This window comes from Salvelinus namaycush, chromosome 28 (assembly GCF_016432855.1).
Source record: "Salvelinus namaycush isolate Seneca chromosome 28, SaNama_1.0, whole genome shotgun sequence".
NCBI lineage: Eukaryota > Metazoa > Chordata > Actinopteri > Salmoniformes > Salmonidae > Salvelinus > Salvelinus namaycush.
In genome coordinates this window covers 32,288,008-32,311,887 of record NC_052334.1, presented here as the reverse complement: position 1 = coordinate 32,311,887, position 23,880 = coordinate 32,288,008, and the positions used below count along the sequence as shown (strand labels likewise).

At 43.9% G+C, this 23,880-nt stretch overlaps 1 protein-coding gene across 1 annotated transcript; it reads right to left on the bottom strand.

The window, feature by feature from the left end:
• Window positions 1-248: 248 nt before the first annotated feature.
• Window positions 249-23,880, bottom strand: LOC120023477 (cytospin-A-like). The gene is made up of 11 exons (XM_038967504.1): window positions 23,634-23,880; window positions 22,523-22,650; window positions 21,038-21,589; window positions 20,792-20,865; window positions 6,651-7,198; window positions 2,691-2,787; window positions 2,405-2,465; window positions 2,119-2,291; window positions 1,850-1,966; window positions 1,695-1,754; window positions 249-1,581 (listed from the first exon to the last, which is right to left on the bottom strand). Exons 2-11 carry the CDS (start codon window positions 22,560-22,562, stop codon window positions 1,492-1,494), a joined length of 1,812 nt encoding a protein of 603 aa, XP_038823432.1. The 5' UTR covers window positions 22,563-22,650; window positions 23,634-23,880; the 3' UTR covers window positions 249-1,491.

Below are 23,880 nucleotides of genomic sequence, written 5' to 3'. Positions count from 1 at the left end.
GTGTGACGTTGTCCTAGTCGGTCATTGCGTGTGTGTGTGCGACTATGGATATAGCTTGTCAGCTTTGAAGACACCAGTAGATGGAGACAAAGGCAATACCAAACAAGGTCTCACCTTTGATTATGGAGGACCAAGCCTGCAATAATTAGATGTATTTAGATATCCCAAGTCAAATCACTGTGATAAAGCAATTCAGTCTCCGTGGAGACCGTACAGAACAAACAATGTTAGCTTTATATTGACAATTTTATTTATTCTGCATCTTTGGCAACATAGTCAGCGATCACATTTTAGTTACATATAAGCATTCACGGATTGCGAGAGACTGTATATATGCATTCCTTTCCTTTTAAATTACAATCATCAAAGTGCTTATAAAAGTGCATATTTACAGAGTGCTAAAAACGGATAGAAAACATGAAAATCTTTGGAATGGAAAACTGATATTAAAAAAGGCACTGCACACAAATCAGCAGCTTAAGAAGGTACTGCTGGGAAAAAAATTGCACCTGCACTCCTGACCACAACGTTGTTGTGCCAACAAACCCTAACTTTCACTACATGCCAATCACTAGCTAGGTTTCCATCCAATTGGCCACAGATTTCCATGTGAATATTATAAAATCTGTATGAAAACAAAAAGGCACATTTTCTCACCACAGATGTGTTTCCATCAAACTGACTTGTTGCGGATTACATGCTGTGCGTGATGACCTTACTACATATAAAAAATATATTTTGCGCTTAAACTCTCATGTACAGAATAAAAAAATATTATGGGTTTCCATTGCATTTTCAACTCTATCGATGGTTTTGTCCAAAAACTGTTGCGTTATATAGCAAACGTACCCACTCTGGTTTTGGCACGTGTGTGCTAGCTAACACCTGGCAGATCAGATACAGTGCGGGTATAGGCTAGCCTAGGCCTACATGATGAGATTATTATGGGTAAGATCGAGATTATTTGTCAAAGCGGCAGCCAAGCATCAATCAGAATAAGACCCTCGAAATGTATTGGAAAGGAGCATCAAGCTTATCACGGTGCACTTTCACCCCCCTGTGAAGTTCATCACAACTTATTTCATCTGTAGCCTAATAAACTGCATGCTTTCCCGAGTCGTAGTGGGACGACCACACAAGATTTCATTTCGTGACCAAGTTTACCATATGATTGATGGTTATTATATCAATATTAGAACACAAAAAGCGTTTCTACCCCCATTTCTCGCATAATTCATTGTACCGACACAAAAGTATCCCACCATGTTGAACAAAACTTGTCTGTCGAAATTTATGAAATTGTACCAACATTTCCTCTTTCCATCAACCCGGTCATTTTCATGCATCAGGTAATTCATCCACATGAATTGGTTGGATGGAAACCTGGTTAAATGACCATCTCAGCTAGTAGAAGGGTGAGTCACACTCCCTATCCTTCAACCAGTAGCAGTGAACTGTAACTCGCTCCGAGGCTTCCCTCATACACAGTCATTACATCTCAAAGTGATGGTACATGCTCTCCACATATCCCAGAACCCTTTGCCAGTCTGGTCCTCCAGCCCTCAGCATCTCCTCCATGGTCTGTAAAACACATAGGACTTCAATACGGCAGCATCTCATTCACTATTGGGTTTTCATACAAGCATACAATGTTGACACCAACACAGCTTCTGATTAACGGAGACTCGACTCACAAGTAATGTTGTGATTCCAACATTCTCTCCAGTCTTAAATGCCAGGCTGAGGTTCTCCCTCTATGGATAAAAGAAGTAGCACCATGTTTGACAGGCTAATCAATAGGTGTGTGTGCAATGCATTCAAGTGTGCTATGCATGTGTGTGTTACCCACCTTGCTGTCAGGGCTAAGGGTGCAGTAGGGGATGTGTGAGGGGAGGTAGGTGTGGTACAGAGCACAGAAGGCCAGACCATCTGCCCAGCTACTGCTGAAGTTAGTGATGTCAATATTCTGTAAATAGAGTGAGCGGGGGCAGAAAAAGGGTCAAGAAACTATCCTAATGAGCATTTACTGATTACATATGGAATGTTCAACATTCTCTTTACCTCAGTCTCCAAGCGTCCTTTCTCCGGACCCTGTTCAAAAACATCGTGTTACAGTACCTTGTAGCCCTGAGTGCGGTTCTGACACCAGCGCAGCAGAGAGTTCCTCTTGGAGCCGCCATGCCGGCGTAGCAGCAGACTGAAGCCATCCTGAGACCTGGTCTTAGAAGCCTTGTTAGGGGGCAGGTCTGTCAGGGCAGAGTTGTACTGGTTCAATGCTTCCTCCTGTATCCCTGTAAAACACACAAATGATAGTAGAATGTATTTTACCTGCTACATTACTGATCACATGGTCATGGTAGTACGAACGCACTGAAATGTGGTTGATTGGGGGAAACAAACACACCTGTGTGAGTGCTGGACCAGCTGTCTTGCCTTTCTCTTCTTCCTCTGGTTTGGCTTTGGTTCTGAAATGAGAGAACATAGATAATATCTATTCATACGCTATTACATACTGTTCCATACATTCCTTACATTTTATTGTTGTTCCTCAATATTTCAAAAACATGTGAAGACGTTAGTCGATCACAAAACACATTCTAACTATTGCAATGACGCCACCTGCTGGAATAGTAATGGTTATATATTTGCACACAGACTAGCAGTTGGACCCCAAATTCTAAGTGGTCTACCTTGAATGTAGACCCAACTACTGTGGCAGTATTGGACTGGGATGTTCCATTCTGTGCAGTGGGAGAGTCTGAAGACGCGGGTAGTCTGGAAAAGCTTCTGTGAAATCATGGAATGCCCTTTGATATTACTGGATGAACTCAACTCACACAGACACACTGATCAGAGAAGAACCATTTATTGTTCAGCTCATTAGGGGTCAGACATGACAGCAAAGCCAACAATTGTTGAAACACTTTATTCTCAGCTTTCACCTTCAGTACTAGTAGTAAAATAAGTTAACATGGTTCTTTACAAATCCATGTCCTCAAGTGTCCTGCCTGAACGTCACTTCCATTCCAACAACCGCTCAACCCTCCAGACAACGATTTGTCTGATTATGCAACTCTGTTCATGATTTACAAATTATGGCAGTCAAAAATCAGTCTGGATTTACAGTTGAAGTGGGAAGTCTACATACACTTAGGTTGGTGTCATTAAAACTCGTTTTTCAAGCACTCCACAAATTTCTTGTTAACCTGTACTGCTCTGGCATTCCGCCAGCGGAACTCCTCCCACATTCCACTGAAAAGGCAGAGCGCGAAATTCAAAATATATTTTTTAGAAATATTTAACTTTCACACATTAACAAGTCCAATACAGCAAATGAAAGGTACACATCTTGTGAATCCAGCCAACATGTCCGATTTTTAAAATATGTTTTACAGCGAAAACAGCACGTATATTTATGTTAGCTCACCACCAAATACAAAAAAGGACAGACATTTTTCACAGCACAGGTAGCATGCACAAAGCCAACCTAACTAACCAAGAACCAACCAAACTAACCAACAAACAACTTCATCAGATGACAGTCTTATAACATGTTATTCAATAAATCTATGTTTTGTTCGAAAAATGTGCATATTTCAGGTATAAATCATAGTTTACATTGCAGCTACAATCAGAAATTGCACCGAAAGCAGACATAATAATTACCAACGCCAAATACCTAAATACTCATCATAAAACATTTCTGAAAAATACATAGTGTACAGCAAATGAAAGACAGGCATCTTGTGATTCCAGCCAATATTTCTGATTTCTTAAGTGTTTTACAGCGAAAACACAATATAGCGTTATATTAGCTTACCACAATAGCCAGAAACACAAGCCATTTCCCAGCAGCAAAAGTTAGCGATCGTAACAAACCAGTAAAAGATATAATTTTTGACTAACCTTGATAAGGTTCATCAGATGACAGTCCTATAACATCAGGTTATACATACACTTATGTTTTGTTCGAAAATGTGCATATTTAGAGCTGAAATCAGTGGTTATACATTGTGCTAACGAGCTACTTTTTCCCACAACGTCCGGATTTTTTTCTGACACACATATTCTGACCAAATAGCTATTCATAAACATAACTAAAAAATACATGTTGTATAGGAAATGATAGATACACTAGTTCTTAATGCAATCGCCGTGTTAGAATTCTAAAAATAACTTCATTACGACATCCAGCTTAGGTATGGCGAGAGAGTACCCAAAAGCTGGGAGCAAACGACTAGTTCACATGTTCGACAGATATATGAAATAGCATCATAAAATGGGTCCTACTTTTGCTGATCTTCCATCAGAATGTTGTACAAGGTGTCCTTTGTCAAGAACAATCGTTGTTTGGATTTAGAACGTCCTTTTTCCCTCTTGAATTAGCAAGCGCACTAGCCAAGTGGCGCGAAGCTCTCCTTTCTGAACAAAGGCACACAACACGCCTAACGTCCCGAATAAATGTCAAAAATCTAATAAAACTATATTGAAAAAACATACTTTACGATGATATGGTCACATGTATCAAATAAAATCAAAGCCGGAGATAGTAGTCGCCTATAACGAAAGCTTTTCAGAAGGCAATTCCAGGTCCAACCTCGCGCCTTCCTGAAAACAGGAAATGGGTGACACGTCATTCCAAGAGGATTCATTCCACTTCAGACCAAGATAAACACTCCATTTCTTCTCTCACAGCCTCTTGACATCCAGGGGAAGGTGTATGACGTGCATGTATACTAATACGTATCATGCCCATTTATAGGCAGGACCTAGAAGAGAGCATCGATTTCAGATTTTCCACTTCCTGGTCAGGAAGTTTGTGCCAAATGAGTTCTGTTTTACTCACAGATATAATTCAAACGGTTTTAGAAACTAGAGAGTGTTTTCTATCCAATAGTAATAATAATATGCATATTGTACGAGCAAGAATTGAGTACGAGGCCGTTTAAATTGGGCACGTTTTTCCCCCAAAGTGAAAACAGCGCCCTCTGTCCTCAACAGGTTTTAACAAACTATAGTTTTGGCAAGTCGGTTAGGACATCTACTTTGTGCATGACACAAGTCATTTTTCCAACAATTGTTTACAGACAGATTATTTCACTTATATTTCACTGCATCACAATTCCATTGGGTCAGAAGTTTGCATACACTAAGTTGACTGTGCCTTTAAAACAGCTTGGAAAATGTCCGAAAATGTCATGACTTTAGAAGCTTCTGATAGGCATCATGAGTCAATTGGAGGTGTACATGTGGATGTATTTCAAGGCCTACCTTCAAACTCAGTGCCTCTTAGCTTGACATCATGGGAAAATCTAAAGAAATCAGCCAAGACCTCAGAAAAAAAAAAAGTAGATTTCCACAAATCTGGTTCATCCTTGGGAGCAATTTCCAAACGCAGTAAGGTACCACGTTCATCTGTACAAACAATAGTACGCAAGTATAAACACCATGGGACCACGCAGCCGTCATACCGCTCAGGAAGGAGATGCGTTCTGTCTCCTAGAGATGAACATACTTGTGTGAAAAGTGCAAATCAATCCCAGAACAACAGGAAAACAAGGACCTTGTGAAGATGCTGGAAGAAACAGGTAAAAAAGTATCTATATCCACAGTAAAATGAGTCCTATATCGACATAACCTGAAAGGCAACTCAGCAAGGAAGAAGCCACTGTTCCAAAACAGCCAGAAAAAAAGCCAGACTATGGTTTGCAACTGCACATGGAGACAAAGATTGTACATTTTGGAGAAATGTCCTCTGGTCTGATGAAACAAAAACAGAACTGTTTGGCCATAATGACCATCGTTATGTTTGGAGGAAAAAGGGGGATGCTTGCAAGTCGAAGAACACCATCCCAACCGTGAAGCACGGGGGTGGCAGCATCATGTTGTGGGGGTGCTTTGCTGCAGGAGGGACTGGTGCACTTAGCAAAATAGATTGCATCATGAGGAAGGAAAATGTGGATATATTGAAGCAACATCTCAAGACATCAGTCAGGAAGTTAAAGCTTGGTCGCAAATGGGTCTTCCAAATGGACAATGACCCCAAGCATACTTCCAAAGTTGTGGCAAAATGGCTTAAGGACAACAAAGTCAAGGTATTGGAGTGGCCATCACAAAGCCCTGACCTCAATCCCATAGAAAATGTGTGGGCAGAACTGAAAAAGCGTGTGCGAGCAAGGAGGCCTACAAACCTGACTCAGTTACACCAGCTCTGTCAGGAGGAATGGGCCAAAATTCACCCAACTTATTGTGGGAAGCTTGTGGAAGGCTACCCAAATCGTTTGACCCAAGGTAAACAATTTAAAGGCAATGCTACCAAATACTAATTGAGTGTATGTAAACTTCTGTCCCACTGGGAATGTGATGAAAGAAATAAAAGCTGAAATAAATCACTCTACTATTATTCTGACATTTCACATTCTTAAAATAAAATGGTGATCCTAACTTTCCTAAGACAGGGAATTTTTACTAGGATTAAATGTCAGGAATTGTGAAAAACTGAGTTTAAATGTATTTGGCTAAGGTGCATGTAAACTTCCGACTTCAACTGTAGCTAGAATAGCCAGCTATATAAAATCATGGACATTAACATTCATTAAAGTTCATGTATAGTTGAAATCCTTCAAACAGGTAGTCATCCTGGTACTCACCTTGACCTCTCCTGTGCGAGCATCCGCCGCGTCTCCCTCACATCACACCCCTCCTCTCCACTCCTCTCCTCATTGGTCACCTTCATCAAGTACCGGTTGGCGACGACCTTAGTGTCCGTCCTAGCCTCTTCCACAACCACATTCTTATTCACTTCTTCCTGGCTCCTCTTCCCCATCTCTTCATCTCCTCCTTGGCCCACCCTGCTGATTCCCCTCTCCCTGCCCCGGTGGCTTCCCTCCTGGGGCTCAGGTGTGCTGATCTCCCCAGTGGTACTCTCCTTGCCCTGGGTCTTGACCTGACCTGGCCCCTGGTTCTGGGTGAGGTTGGCCAGTCTCTGCCTGCTCTCCTTAAGCTCTCTTCTCAGGATGACCAGCTGCCCATCAGTCTCTTTCCATCTCTGCTGGGCAGCCGCCAGCTCTCGCTCTGTATCTTTCTGAGCCGTTCTGAGCACGCACAGTTCCTCTTCGGCCTCGGCCCTCAGCCGGTCGGCCACCGCTACTGCCACCTGCAGGTCAGACTGAAACTGCTGCCACTCCCCTCTCTCAGTCTGCAGAAAGGAAGACAGTGACAATTATCTACTATGAAGAACAATCCATAGGTTGAATTGGGTGTGTTAGGGCTGGGCTGAAACAAACATACACATGGTCAAAAGTATGTGAACACCTGCTCATCGAACATCTTATTCCAAAATTATGGGCATTAATATGGAGTCCCATTTTTGCTGCTCTAACAGCCTCCACTCTTCTGGGAAGGCCTTCCACTAGATGTTGGAACATTGCTGCGGGGACTTGCTTCCATTCACCCACAAGAGCGTTAGTTAGGTCTGGTTCGCACTCTGCGTTCCAATTCATCCCAAAGGTGTTCGATGGGGTTGAGGTCAGTGCTCCGGCTGGCCAGTCAAGTTCTTCCATACCGATCTCGACCAACCACTTCTGTATGGACCTCACTTTGTGCACGGGGGCATTGTAATGCTGGAACAGGAAACGGCCTTCCCCAAAATGTTGCCACAAAGTTGGAAGCACAGAATTGTCTAGAATGTCATTCTATGCTGTAGCGTTAAAATTTCCCTCCATCTGAGTCAACTACTCACAACATTTTATGCACTGCTAGCTAGCTTTAGCTTATGCTTTCAGTACTAGATTAATTCTCTGGTTGGGTGGACAAGATGTCAGTTCAACCTGCAAGAGCTCTAATAAGTTGGAGGACACCCTCTGGAAGTTGTCATCATTACTGTGTAAGTCTATGGAAGGGGATGAGAATGATGAGCCTCCTAGGTTTTGTATTGGAGTCAATGTACCCAGAAGAGGACATAATCTAGCTGTCCTCCAGCTATACCATGGTGCTACCCTACAGAGTGCTGCTGAGGCTACTGTAGACCTTTGCAAAACTGTGTTTTAATCAATTATTTGGTGACGTGAATATATTTAGTATAGTTTTAACTAAAAAGGACAACTCCCCTTCCTCATCTGAGCAGTGGAGGCTCCTACATATAGTACCAGTCAAAAGTTTGGACACAAGGGTTTTTCTTAATTTTTACTATTTTGTACATTCGAGAATAATAGTGAAGACGTCAAAACTAGGAAATAACACAAATGGAATCATGTAGTAACTAGAAAGTGTTAAACAAATCCAAATATATTTTAAATTTGAAATTCTTCAAAAGGAGCCTTTGCCTTGATGACAGCTTTGCACACTCTTGGCATTCTCTCAAACAGCTTCATGAGGTAGTCACCTGGAATGCATTTCAATTAACAGGTGTGCCTTGTTAAAAGTTCATTTGTGGAATTAAGAAGGAATCTTTCCTTCTTAATGTGTTTGAGCCAATCAGTTGTGTTGTGACAAGGTAGGAGTGGTATACAAAAGATGGCCCTATTTAGTAAAAGACCAAGTCCATATTAGGGCAAGAACAGCTCAAATAAGCAAAGAGAAACAACAGTCCATCATTACTTTAAGACATGAAGGTCAGTCAATTCAAAACATTTCAAGAACTTTTAAAGTGCAGTCGCAAAAACAATTAAGTGCTATGATGAAACTGGCTCTCATGAGGACAGGAAAGGAAGACCCAGCGTTACCTCTGCTGCAGAGGATAAGTTCATTAGAGTTAACTGCACCTCAGATTGCAACCCAAATAAATGCTTCACAGTTCAAGTAACGGACACATCTCTACATCAACTGTTCAGAGACCGTGAATCAGGCCTTCATGGTCGAATTGCTGCAAAGAAACCACTACTAAATAACACCACTAAGAAGAAGAGACTTGCTTGGGCCAAGAAACACGTGTTTCTTGGCCCAAGCAAGTCTCTTCTTCTTAGTGGTGTTATTTAGTAGTGGTTTCTTTGCAGCACACACACATACACCCACTTGAAGTCAGACGTTTACATACACTTAGGTTGGAGTCATTAAAACTTGTTGTTCAACCACTCCACAAATTTCTTCTTAACAAACTATAGTTTTGGCAAGTTGGTTAGGACATCTACTTTGTGCATGACAAGTATTTTTCCAACAATTGTTTACAGACAGATTATTTCACTGTATCACAATTCCAGTGAGTCAGAGGTTTACATACACTAAGTTGACTGTGCCTTTAAACACCTTGGAAAATTCCAGAAAATGATGACATGGCTTTAGAAGCGTCTGATAGGCTAATTGACATAATTTGAGTCAATTGGAGGTGTACCTGTGGATGTATTTCAAGACCTACCTTCAAACTCAGTGCCTCTTAGCTTGACATCATGGGAAAATCCAAAGAAAATCAGCCAAGACCTCAGAAAAAAGAATGTAGACCTCCACAAGTTTGGTTCATCATTGGGAGCAATTTCCAAATGCCTGAAGGTACCACGTTCATCTGTACAAACAATAGTACGCAAGTATAAACACCATGGGACCACGCAGCCGTCATACCGCTCAGGATGGAGATGCGTTCTGTCTCCTAGAGATGAACGTACTTTGGTGCGAAAAGTGCAAATCAATCCCAAAACAACAGCAAAGGACCTTGTGAAGATGCTGGAGGAAACGGGTACAAAAGTATATATACACTGCTCAAAAAAATAAAGGGAACACTTAAACAACACAATGTAACTCCAAGTCAATCATACTTCTGTGAAATCAAACTGTCCACTTAGGAAGCAACACTGATTGACAATACATTTCACATGCACATTTGTGGCCTGCTGGAGGTCATTTTGCAGGGCTCTGGCAGTGCTCTTCCTGCTCAAAGGCGGAGGTAGCGGTCCTGCTGCTGGGTTGTTGCCCTCCTACGGCCTCCTCCACGTCTCCTGATGTACTGGCCTGTCTCCTGGTAGCGCCTCCATGCTCTGGTTACTACGCTGACAGACACAGCAAACCTTGACACAGCTCGCATTGATGTGCCATCCTGGATGAGCTGCACTACCTGAGCCACTTGTGTGGGTTGTAGACTCCGTCTCATGCTACCACTAGAGTGAAAGCACCGCCAGCATTCAAAAGTGACCAAAACATCAGCCAGGAAGCATAGGAACTGAGAAGTGGTCTGTGGTCACCACCTGCAGAATCACTCCTTTATTGGGGGTGTCTTGCTAATTGCCTATAATTTCCACCTTTCGTCTATTCCATTTGCACAACAGCATGTGAAATTTATTGTCAATCAGTGTTGCTTCCTAAGTGGACAGTTTGATTTCACAGAAGTGTGATTGACTTGGAGTTACATTGTGTTGTTTAAGTGTTCCCTTTATTTTTTTGAGCAGTGTATATCCACAGTAAAACGAGTCCTATATCGACATAACCTGAAAGGCAACTCAGCAAAGAAAAAGCCACTGCTCCAAAACCGCCATAAAAAAGCCAGACCATGTGCAGTTGCAAACCGTAGAGACAAAGATCGTACTTTTTGGAGAAATGTCCTCTGGTCTGATGAAACAAAAATAGAACTGTTTGGCCATAATGACCATCGTTTTGTTTGGAGGAAAAAATGGGGAGGCTTGCAAGCCAAAGAACACCATCCCAACCGTGAAGCACAGGGGTGGCAGCATCACGCTGTGGGGGTGCTTTGCTGAAGGAGGGATTGGTGCACTTCACAAAATAGATAACATCATGAGAAAGGAAAATGTGGATATATTGAAGCAACATCTCAAGACATCAGTCAGGAAGTTAAAGCTTGGTCGCAAATGGGTCTTCCAAATGGACAATGACCCCAAGCATACTTTCAAAGTTGTGGCAAAATGGCTTATGGACAACAAAGTCAAGGTATTGGAGTGTCCATCACAAAGCCCTGACCTCAAACCCTTAGAAAATGTGTGGGCAGAACTGAAAAAGCGTTTGCGAGCCAGGAGGCCTACAAACCTGACTCAGTTACACCTGCTATGTCAGGAGGAATGGGCCAAAATTCACCCAACTTATTGTGGGAAGCTTGTGGAAGGCTACCCGAAACATTTGACCCAAGTTAAACAATATAAAGGCAATGCTACCAAAGAATAATTGAGTGTATATAAACTTAATTTCCACTGGGAATGTGATGAAAGAAATAAAAGCCGAAATAAATCATTCTATTATTTTGACATTTCACATTCTTAAAATAAAGTGGTGGATCCTAACTGACCTAAGACAGGGAATTTTTACTCAGATTAAATGTCAGGAATTGTGAAAAACAGTTGAAATGTATTTGACTAAAGTGTATGTAAACTTCCGACTTCAACTGTGTGTGTATATATACACATATATATCCTCCTAATGTTGTGTCGCTTCAAGACCAGATTGATCTCAGTTTGTCTGTCAGAGTAGCCACTCATTTAGGTGGTATTAAAAAAAGATTCAGCTAATGTCTCCTGTCATGTAAATGACGTATAATTGTATGAAATGAATTTTTTAAAGGCAGATTTTTTCTAAGACTAAAATCAAAATCCCCATGTGTGGAAATCCTAAAAACGCCTCTGCTTAACTGTAGCCTACGCCACATTGCCAAAGATTTCTTAATCAGGCCCTGTCTGCCAGCATCACATCATACACAGCACCTCTAGAGACTATACGATTTAAATGATTAAATGTCCATTTGGCCTTCATAAACTAACAGCTGGATGGGATGAGACAGAGGCAAGTCGTAGCAAGTTTAGAGGAGTGGATCTAGCGAAGCAAATGAGCCACATCGAGACCTGTGCAAACATGTTGCTGTAAACAGCCCTGGCCTCATTCAGGTGCACTGGCTCAGATCCACTAACCTGGAATGTGTGACTTGTTTACAGCTTTTACTCCAAAGGGGCTCACTGAGGTTATTGCTGAATTTCTAATGAATCAAACAAGTTCAACACAGGGAGAGGAACTCATACCACAGCAATGCAGCAGACTATCACATACAGTAAACTCACGAGAAAGGGTGGATACAAAAGATACCAATACCAGATTGCGACGCAAAGTGGCTTCGTCAACTAACATGCTAACCAAACTGGCCGCGCTGCGTGCGCAAGCATAGCAAAATAAACCAAACACAACCAAACAGCTTAAACGAGTATGCGTAGCCAAGCCTTAAAATAGAACGGATCAACTCTATGCGAAGGAGATGTGTCGTGCTACATGAGGAAAATGGTGGGTACACCAGATACTGACTGGTTCTGATCCACGACCCTACTTTTTTTATTTTATGCATATCTGTATTCCCAGTCATGTGAAATACGGTGTATTCGGAAAATATTCAGACCTCTTGACTTTATCCACATTATTACATTACAGCCTTATTATGAAACGGATTAAATTGTTTTTCCTCAATCTACACACAATACCGCATAATGACAAAGCAAAAACAGGTTGTTTTTAGAATGTTTGGCAAATGTACAAAAATAAAAACAGAACCATTCAGACCCTCTGCGACAAGACTCAAAATTGAGCTCAGCTGCATCCTGTTTCCATTGATCATCCTTGAGATGTTTCTACAACTTGATTGGAGTCCACCTGTGGTACATTCAATTGATTGGACATGATTTGGAAAGGCACACACCTGTCTATATAAGGTCCCACAGTTGACAGGGCATGTCAGAGCAAAATCCAAGCCATGAGGTCGAAGGAATTGTCCGTTGACCACCGAGACAGGATTGTGTCGAGGCACAGATCTGGGGAAGGGTACTAAAACATTTCTGCAGCTTTAAAAAGGTACCCCAAGAAGACAGTGGCTTCCATTATTCTTAAAATGGAAGAAGTTTGGAATCACCAAGACTATTACTAGAGCTGTCCGTCCGGCCAAACTGAGCAATCGGGGAGAAGAGCCTTGGTCAGGGAGGTTGACCAAGAACCCGATGGCCACTGACAGAGCTCCAGAGTTCCTCTCTGGAGATGGGAGAACCTTCCAGAAGGACAACCATCTCTGCAGCACTCCACCAAATCAGGCCTTTATGGTAGTGGCCAGACAAAGGCCAATCCTCAGTAAAAGGCACATGACAGCCCGCTTGGAGTTTGCCAAAAGGCACCTAAAGGACTCTCAGACCATGAGAAACAAGATTCTCTGGTCTGATGAAACCAAGATTGAACCTTTTGGCCTGAATGCCAAGCGTCACATCTGGAGGAAACCTAGCACCATCCCTACAGTGAAGCATGGTGGTGGCTGCATCATGCTGTGGGGATGTTTTTCAGCGGCAGGTACTGGGAGACTTGTTAGGATCGAGGGAAATATGAACGGAGCAAAGTATAGAGAGATCCTTGATTTAAAACCTGCTCCAGAGCGCTCAGGACCTCAGACTGTGGCGAAGGTTCTCCATCCAACAGGACAACGAACCTAAGCACACAGCCAAGCCAACGCAGGAGTTGCTTCGGGGCAAGTCTCTGAATGTCCTCGAGTGGCCCAGCCAGAGCCCGGACTTGAACATCTCTGGAGAGACCTGAAAATAGCTGTACAGTGACGCTCCCATCCAACCTGACAGAGCTTGAGAGGATCTGCTGAGAAAAACTCCCCAAATACAGGTGTGCCAAGCTTGTAGCGTCATACCGAAGAAGACTCAAGTCTGTAATCGCTGCCAAGGGTGCTTCAACAAAGTACTGAGTAAAGGGTCTTAATACTTATGTAAATATGATGTTTTTTTATTTGTAATACATTTGCAAAAATGTGTCTGTCATTATGGGTATTGCTTGTAGATTGATGGGGAACATTTTATAGTAAGGCTGTGACGTAACAACATTTTGAAAAAGTCAAGGGGTCTGAATACTTTCCGAAGGCACCGTACATATTAGGACCGAATGACTTTATTTCAATTGACTGATTTCCTTATAAAATCTTTGAAATTATTGCATGTTGTGTTTATCTCTTTTGTTCAGCGTAATACAGATGGTTCACAGTTGGTTTTGCTATTTTAACTTGCGTGTCACGAACGTGTCCGGTGGGGATAGACAAAAATCGGCGGACGCAAGCGCGGAGCCGGTTTAGTCAGCGTGTTAACATGGCGGAAGTTTACTGGTATGTTTTCTTCACATATTATTTTCTATTGAGTGCAGATGCAGGAGAGGAGACCAGGTGAGAACGCCACTACCGACAAACGTACACCCTGAGAGCATGCCCTAGCTCTGGACATGCACAAACACTGCCCTGTGGATAAAAGGTATAAACTAAAACAGAGGCTCTCAAGCAGAGTTGCTGAGCCAAAAGGTAAAATGATAAGGACCACTGAGAAAAGCTGTTGAGAGCAGCCGAAATACAGCACTATCCAGTTACCCAACATGCAACGGCACAAAGTAACATGCACAGATGGAATCAGTGCAGAATGGGTGTGTGAACATTGCAATGTGACCCCGCAGAGAAATGTGGGAGTGTGGAGGAGTGGAGGGGTTGCCTTGTTTGGTAATTAAATGAAGAATGGATAGAGACGCAGAGGAGGCGAGACTGGAGCCAGCTTGTTTCCTCATCTGACCAGCGACTCTAGACCACAGCTGGGTTCTATTATCTCGTCATTGGACGGACACACACACACGAGAGCATATTCTCTTTCACTCACACACCTCTCCTCGGTCTTTTCTCTTCCAACACAACCACAAAGTGAAGTTCACCGCTCTCTCTAACACAGTAAACTTTAGAGCACGGACAACCACTGAACAACCCGTTCTTACATTCTTTGATTCAAAGCCTCAGAGTTTAAACTGCCTTATGGCAGCAGACACAAAGTGCTTTTTATTAGTACACATGATGCAACTCATAATGCCAGATGGGAGACAAGAACACAATGGGAAACCATTAGACTAAACCACCCCGTCCTTTACTAGCCTATGATCTGCATCCTGCCTGTACAGCTAACTAACTGTCAGTGTGTCCAAATATGGCACGTCTTAGATGGGAAACAGGAGGGGGCACTCCTCACACAGAGAGATAACACTTGATTCTCCCTTAGACACACACATACTCCCTCTCGAGAATCCCTAGTGATCCCCCACAGGCACCGACTCGTATGCACCGACACATGCCGCATAGTCTCTCCAGGAGGGTTGTGGTTATTCCAGTTGTGTGTATATCTCAGCTGGTGTATGTGTGAGAGAGAAAGAGAACCATCCATCTGTCCCCAAGCCTCCATTCACTTCCACACCCAGACTCACTAATGCATACTTGAGTCTGTTTCCCCACTCGCCGTGGGTTTTCTGCAACTTTCCACACTCACTTGGGTGTATTGAACAACCAGTTCCCATACACTCTGATACTCATCAAGAGACCAGCTCAGTTCTTCAACAGCAGTCCCTACAAGGCCTGTGGATACACTCACCCACACTAGACACATCTAGATCAAAGACAGTGCTTCTATCCCCCCCACACACAGGATATCTAACTTCTCCCCAGCCGCAACCATTTATTTTGCATTGCAAATTTGACACACAACCTTCATTTGGCATGTAAACATATTCAACCTCAGTTTTCAGAGCCAAAACCAGCTCAATCCTGGAAATCTGCAGCACTGTCCAACTGGAACTGATCCCAGAGCAGATCTGAGAGCTATTTAATCCACGGGAAAAGATCAGCCCACCTACCCAACCACACGGACAGGCGCAATAGACAGGGAAAGAGACCGGGTGGATGGACGGGACATTGGTTTGGTGAGAAGGAGGAGTGGACGGAAAGGACAGGAAAGTGGGGCTAGACAGGGAAAACGAAGGGCAGAGGTGGGATCAGGAGGGAGCAACAGTTGTGAGGTCGTTTGAGTGTCTGTGCTGAGGGAGGGAGGGGTGGTGTGAGAAGTGACCCCTCAGATGTCCAGAGAGAAAGCGTGGAACAAGAGAGCGGCACGGGAGCGAGAGAGTGCGAGAGCGAGACAGCGGCACGGGAGCGAGCGGCAAGAGAGCGCTGCACAGGAGCGCGAGAGAGCGGCACGGGAACAAGAGAGCAAAAGAGAGCAAGAGCGCGGCATGGGAGCAAGAGCACGCTCTCAGTCAAGTGCCGCTCACTCCCATGCCGCGAGAAAGCGTCGTGGGAGCGAGAGGCACAAGAGCGCGAGAAGGCGTCGCGGGAGCGCGAGAGAGAGCGGCGCGGGAGCGCGAGAGAGCGGCGCGGGAGAGCGAGAGAGCGGCGCGGGAGAGCGAGAGAGCGGCGCGGGAGAGCGAGAGAGCGGCGCGGGAGAGCGGCGCGGGAGAGCGGCGCGGGAGAGCGGCGCGGGAGAGCGGCGCGGGAGAGCGGCGCGGGAGAGCGGCGCGGGAGAGCGGCGCGGGAGAGCGGCGCGGGAGAGCGGCGCGGGAGAGCGAGAGAGCGGCGCGGGAGAGCGGCGCGGGAGAGCGAGAGAGCGGCGCGGGAGAGCGGCGCGGGAGAGCGGGAGAGCGGCGCGGGAGAGCGAGAGAGCGGCGCGGGAGAGCGGCGCGGGAGAGCGAGAGAGCGGCGCGGGAGAGCGGCGCGGGAGAGCGAGAGAGCGGCGCGGGAGAGCGGCGCAGGAGAGCGAGAGCGCGGCGCGGGAGAGCGAGAGAGAGCGGCGGGAGAGAGTCGCGAGAGTGCGGCGCGGGAGTGCGGCACGGGAAAGCGAGCGAGCGGCACGGGAAAGCGAGAGGGAGCGAGCGAGCGGCACAGGAAACGAGAGAGAGCGGCACGGGGGAGAGAGAGGGGCACGGGGCGGAGAGCGGGAAAGCGAGAGAAAAGCCAACTGACATTTACTCATGAGGTACTGACCTGGTGCGCACACTACAACTACTGTGATTATTATTTAATTTTTTTTATTTGACCCTGCTGGTCATCTATGAACGTTTGTTCTCCAAAATGTTCAATCTGGCTTTAATGGCCATGTACTCTTATAATCTCCACCCGACACAGCCAGAAGAGGAGTTGTTCCTAGCCACCATGCCTCTACGTCTGCATTGCTTGCTGGCTTCTGTTTAACACTTTGTGACATCTGCTGATGTAAAAATGGCTTTATAAATACATTTGATTCAATAGTGTTTACCATTATTTTTTATGACTACCTCATCTCTGTACCTCACACATACAATTATCAGTCGAGCAGTGAATTTCAAACACAGATTCAACCACAAAGACCAGGGAGGTTTTCCAATGCCTCGCAAAGAAAAGCACACATTGGTAGATGGGGTAAAAAAAATAGACAATGAATATCCCTTTGAGCACGGTGAAGTTATTAACTACACTGTGGATGGTGTATCAATACACCCAGTCACTACAAAGATACAGGCGTCCTTCCTAACTCAGTTGCCAGAAAGGAAGGAAACCACTTAGGGATTTTACTATGAGGTCAATGGTGACTTTAAAACAGTTAGAGTTTAATGGCTGTGATAGTAGAAAACTGAGAATGGATAAACAACATTGTAGTAACTCCACAATACTAACCTAATTGACAGCGTAAAATATTCCAAAACATGCATCCTGTTTGAATTAAGCACTAAAGTAAAACTGCAAAAAATGTGGCAAAGAATACAAAGCATTATCTTGGGGGAAAAACCAACACAGCACTGAGTACCACTAAATATTTCCTAGTATGGTTGTGGCTGCATCATGTTATGGGTATGCTTGTCGGTAAAAACAAACAGAGCTAAGAACAGGCAAATTTCTGGAGGAATGTGCTTTTCAACAGACAAATTAACCTTTCAGCAGGACAATAACATAAAACAGTGTTTCCCAACCAGGGGTACTTGAGAAGACTCATGAGACCATAGGCTTACTGGTAAAATGCATGAGGGGGTACTTCAGGGATACTCCAGGCAGAGCAAAAATGTACTTGGTGGTACATTAACCAAGAGCGTTTAGGAACCACTGACCTAAAACAAGGCCAAATATACACTGGAGTTGCTTACCAAGACGACATTGAATGTTCCTGCGACATTGAATGTTCCTGAGTGGCCTAGTTAGTTTTGACTTGAAAATCTATGGCAAGACATGAAAATAAATGGATGTCTAGCAATGATCTACAACAAACTTAACAGAGACTGAAGATTTTTATTTTATATGTGAAAATATTGTACAATCCAGGTGTGCAAAGCACTTACCCAGAAAGACTCACAGCTGAAATCACTGCCAAAGGTGAGCCTAACATGTATTGACTCAGGGGCGTGAATACTTATGTATATTAGATATTTCTGCATTTCATAAAATTTGCTAAAATGTCTAAAAACATGTCACTGTGTCCTTATCGGGTATTGTAAGTAGATGAGCAAGAAAATCAATTAAATCAATTTTGAATTCAGGCTGTAACACTACTAAATGTGGACTAAGCCAAGAGGTATGAATACTTTCTGAAGGCACTGTATGTATATACAGTATGTACAGTTTGTGTGTGTGCATAAAGGGGAGATCAAGATTATCTCAGAGCATTTTCTCCTTGACTTCTCAGAAGGGGTCTAGGACAGGAAGAGGCCATTTAGCAGGACTGCGTCTCCCAGAGGCCCTTGCTCTGTTTCATTTCTGGGTGGAGATGACAGGATGTCTTTTGTTGTTATCTCCTGAGCTAAGAGGTTACATGCGGGAAACCCCAGCCGCAACCTCTACCTCTGGGATTGTGTAATTTCCTGTTTATGTTTCTAAACTTATCCACCAAAAACTCTCCCCAATACACCTCTCCAAGTACAATGAACAAAAATACAGTTTAAGTCGGAAGTTTACATACACTTAGGTTGGAGTCATTAAAACTCCTTTTTCAACCACTCCACACATTTCTTGTTAACAAACTATAGTTTTGGCAAGTCGGTTAGGACATCTACTTTGTGCATGACACAAGTAATTTTTCCAACTATTGTTTCCAGACAGATTATTTCGCTGTATCACAATTCCAGTGGGTCAGAAGTTTACATACACTAGTTTACATACACTAAGTTGACTGTGCCTTTAAACAACTTGGAAAATTCCAGAAAATGTCATGGCTTTAGAAGCTTCTGATAGGCTAATTGACATCATAAGAGTCAATTGGAGGTGTACATGTGGATGTATTTCAAGGCCTACCTTCAAACTCAGTGCCTCTTTGCTTGACATCATGGGAAAATCCCAAAAAATCAGCCAAGACATCAGAAAAAAATTGTAGACCTCCACAAGTCTGGTTCATCCTTGGGAGCAATTTCCAAACGCCTGAAGGTACCACGTTCATCTGTACAAACAATAGTACGCAAGTATAAACACCATGGGACCACGCAGCCGTCATACCGCTCAGGAAGGAGACGCGTTCTGTCTCCTAGAGATGAATGTACTGTGGTGCGAAAAGTGAAAATCAATCCCAGAACAACAGCAAAGGGCCTTGTGAAGATGCTGGATGAAACAGGTACAAACCTATCTATATCCACAGTAAAACGAGTCCTATATCGACATAACCTGAATGGCCACTCAGCAAGGAAGAAGCCACTGCTCCAAAACCGCCATAAAAAAAAAACAGACTACGGTTCGCACATGGGGACAAAGATTGTACTTTTTGGAGAAATGTCCTCTGGTCTGATGAAACCCCCAAAAATTGTTTGGCCATAACGATCGGGAAAAAGGGGGACTGACCTAAGACAGGACATTTTTACTAGGATTAAATGTCAGGAATTGTGAAAAACTGAGTTTATATGTATTTGGCTAAGGTGTATGTAAACTTCCGACTTCAACTGTAAATGCAAAATGTAAAGTGTTGGTCCCATGTTTCCTGAGCTGAAATAAAAGATCCCAGAAATGTTCAATATGCACAAAGCTTATTTCTCTAAAATTTTGTGCACACATTTTTTATATCCCTGTCAGTGAGCATTTCTCCTTTGCCAAGATAATCCATTCACCTTACAGGTGTGGCATATGAAGATTCTGATTAAACAGCATGATCATTACACAGGTGCACCTTGTGTGTGGCACAATTAAAGACCACGCTAAAATGTGCAGTTTTGTCAAACACCACAATGCCACAGATGTCTCAAGTTGAGGGAGTATGCAATTGGCATGCTGACTGCAGGAATGTCCACCAGAGTTGTTGCCAGAAAATGTAATGTTAATTTCTCTACCATAAGCCACCTCCAATGTCATTTCAGATAATTTGGCAGTACGTCCAACCAGCCACACAACCGCAGACCACGTGTTTGGCGTTGTGTGGGCAAGCAGTTCGCTGATGTCAATGTTGTGAACAGAGTGCCCCATGGTGGCGGTGGGGTTACAGTATGGGCAGGCATAAGCTACGGACAACGAACACAATTGCATTTTATCGATGGCAATTTGAATGCCCAAAAATACAGTGACAAGATCCATTGAGAGGACAATTTTGCATATCTATACGCCAAGTCATGTGAAATCCATAGATTAGGGCCTAAAGAATGAATTTATTTCAATTGACTGATTTCCTCAAATCAGTAAAATCAATGAAATTGTTGCATGTTGCATTTATATTTTTATTCAGTATACTTAGACAAATGCTAAATAAAGAATAGTAGCAACACCTAAAACAAAGTAGTTGTCCAACCTAAAAACACACATGGGCTTCGTTCTTAGATTAAAGGAAGGGAATCTGTCATGTTCCATTGTCTGAGTTTGTAGCAATGATGACCCTCGCTCCACATCTGTTTGTGCTTTAGCCAACTCTTCTCTGCAGTGTTCCTTTGTTGTCATGCCAAAGGTAGTCCATGGCATGACAACAATAGTTAGAAGAGTTGGCTAAAGCACAAGTCGATCTGGGACTAGGCTAAAGCTGAAGGGTTACAGTATGTATAATCTGTTTCCTGATTTGGAAACAGGTCAGTTCATTGTTTACTGGAATGTCTTGTTAATATTTCTCACCTGCATGGTCTCCCTCAGACTCTGGACCTCTACGGTCAACTTCTGACGTTCCACCAGCAGATGCTTCAATACATCTAATAGATGGGGAGTGAGAAAAAGAAAGTGAGAGAGAGGAGAAGAGAAAAATATGTGTTTGTTCAGAGGTATGAGATCGTGCATTTCAGAAATATGGCATTGTGGGATTATTTTAGGCATTGCTAGAAAGAGGGTCTGTTAATGTCTACGTACAGTATGTGCTGCTCTTACCTGCGCTGCTCAGTGCAGCATACTGACTGGGGCTGAGACCCAGTGCTGACCTACACTCCTCCACCAGTCTCTCCAGCTCTCCCTGGTTGTCTGCCGTCCTATGGACCTCCAGCATGGATGTGCTCAGCCCACTGTCCTTTTCCTTCCAGCTATGCTCAGAGGGGCTGACCGGGCCGGCTGAAAACAAGGGGCTATCCAGAGATGGAGGACTCTTGGTGGGGCTAATCGTTGAGCTATTCCCCTGGGATACAGGACTCCTGGGAGTAGAGCAGGTGGGGCCTCCATTAAGCCCCATCACAACCCGCCTTTCAGGCGCTGCTGCATCACTTCCTGTCTTGCCCTGCAGGGAGATAAACCCAGGACCAATCACAGAGTAGCCTGGGCTGACAGGCAGGGAGGGTAGTAGTCTCTTCCCACTTAGGGCTGGAGCTGGGGCCGGAGTTGTGGCTGGGACCGGCTGGCCTGGTGTAGAGGGTGTGATCTGAGTGAGAGCAGGCAGGGTGGAGGTCACTGGAGAAGTAGGGGGGGTGTGAAACACATCCAAGTTGGGCCCTGGAGAGAATAAGAGCAACAACGCAAAAGTGTGAGTAAGAGACACAGCCAACGAGAGTGTGAGAGATTGAGTGCAGTGGTCACTGTTTGGGCATGTATTGTGTGATGGCATGCAAAGCTGCCAGGATGACTAATCCAGACCATCAACCCCCCACAATACTCAGGCTGTCATTCTCAGGATGAATGGGCCATTGCTTGTCAGGAGACACACATTCCTCTGCTCTGTGCTGCTGATCTATACCACCACTGACCCTAAGTCCTCCTTTGTCCTTGGTTTAAACAGATATTCTCTAAGCTTAATGGATATCATTCCTGATAGAGTTCAACAATACAAGTTATGGAAAGTGATGCATCATAATCAGGTCAATCTAACCCACAGCAAATTCAGTGACTGGCCGTAACTTCCCACTTCACCCGCTGCCTTCTATTCACCCATTCCAAGCCATAATGTGTGTGTCCGCCAGCATTAGGCTTACCATGATTAATCCATTTCAGTTGTGCTGAGCCGGGGAATTCTGCAGATTCATCACAGCTTGGGTAGCAAAGCCTGACAAATCGCAAGGGGACGCGAGGAGAATGACCACCGAGCAACACACACACAGGAACCAAGCCAAGATTCCTACCCCCTGACCCACACAAATGGAGAGATGGATCCAGTCTCTCCTCACTCCCTCTTGTCTCATTCCTTCTCTCTATTAATGCCTCTCTCTGTCCATCCCCATTCGGTCTTTTCACCATTGACTAAAAGCTGAAATAGGTATGTGAGCATCCCTCCGGGTATGCTGTCTGTTCTCTGAAGGAAGAGTCAAAATACTTCAGAGACAGCTGTTCAGCACATCAGGAGGGTTGACAGGTTAAGTGAGGAGTGAGTGTGTGTGTGTGTGTGTGTGTGTGTGTGTGTGTGTGTGTGTGTGTGTGTGGGGCAGAGGGTACCTGTGGGTCCATGGCAGTCCTTGCTGGAGAAGTTACCCATGATGCAGTGGGAAAGTAGACAACACACCAGTGGCCCTGGCCTTTATTGGCTCTCTCTGTCTGGACAGAGCTGAGGCTGCAGAGGAGACCTGCACAACAAATCAGTACGATTAATCATCTCTAATATGGCACAGCACAATTACGTAATGTTCCACAAGGGAAATGATGCACCAATGAATAACATCACGCACACAGCAATTCTCGAAACCCCTCGATATAGATTGGTGTCTCACCAATCTATATTAAAAGTGATTAGAGAAGTATGCCCAGTGAGAGAGAGAGGACATGAGTGTACATCCAGACTAAACATTAGATAGACATCTTAGTTCTGCACCATGTTCAGTTGCATTGTTCACCACCTTCGGGGAAAAACAAAAAGTCTGCAACAAACCAAAGCACATTTTAGTGAGGGATAGAACAGATGACAATAGAATCCCACAACTCCATTTTAGTAGCTTTAATAAAACAGTGCCCGTATCATGAATTTGGTCGTCTAATCTGTCAGTGAGATCTGTCCAAAGCGTGCCAATACGTGACTGAGGAGCTGGCGGTTCTCAACTTTAATTATTCTCATTTGTAGCCGACTAATGACGGAGATCATTCAAACCTCAGTGGCTTTGGGCGTTTGCATTGATCTCCCATGTTAAATATACACGCAAGCCCATTTCAATATCTAAATTGATCCAAAAGGATGATTGATAGCCAAACGAAGTTGAATGCATGTAGCCCTAGAGTTACAGAACCGCACCTTCCCCTAAAATGAATTTATAGGCGCAACTCAGTCGTCCCATCAAAAATACTAACACTCAACTTATATATTTATACAAGGAAGGAGAAGAGAAAACATTTCGTTTTTCTACCAACACGAAACCCGTCACAAAGAAATGTGAAAGTTGGCTGAGACATACGTCTTTCTATCCAAACAGCGACGCATTTATCAAGCTTTATAATCAGAGAAAAAATAAACTGTAGGCCTACACACCCTTTAAACTTTAGGGTATAATTATTTATTTGTATCCCTTTCTTTTCCTCCTCGTGCAAATATAATCAATTGTATCTCCTCCTCACCTACCTTCCCGCTGTAGCCTACCGCGCACTGGATCTGTCCTCTTTGTCAATGCGGGGAGTGCGTACCACGAAAGAGGATGAAGTAGCCAAACGCACAAACTCCGCTTGTTCAAGGTGAAGTAGACCTATACACTCTGGTTTCTCTCATGAGAACCCCCAATATGTAATGTGACAAGTATTTTTTAACAGAACTTAATGCATCTTCATCAACTTTATCTAACTTTCATCCATTCTGCTCCGATACAGTAAGC

Excerpts from the sequence above, each read along its gene's own strand:
- LOC120023477 (XM_038967504.1), bottom strand. The coding sequence starts at position 22,562 with ATGGGTAACTTCTCCAGCAAGGACTGCCATGGACCCACAG. Across the intron at positions 2,466-2,690 it reads TAGTTGGGTCTACATTCAAG|AACCAAAGCCAAACCAGAGG; the intron begins GTAGACCACTTA and ends CTCTCATTTCAG. Across the intron at positions 1,582-1,694 it reads TTGGAATCACAACATTACTT|ACCATGGAGGAGATGCTGAG; the intron begins GTGAGTCGAGTC and ends TGTGTTTTACAG.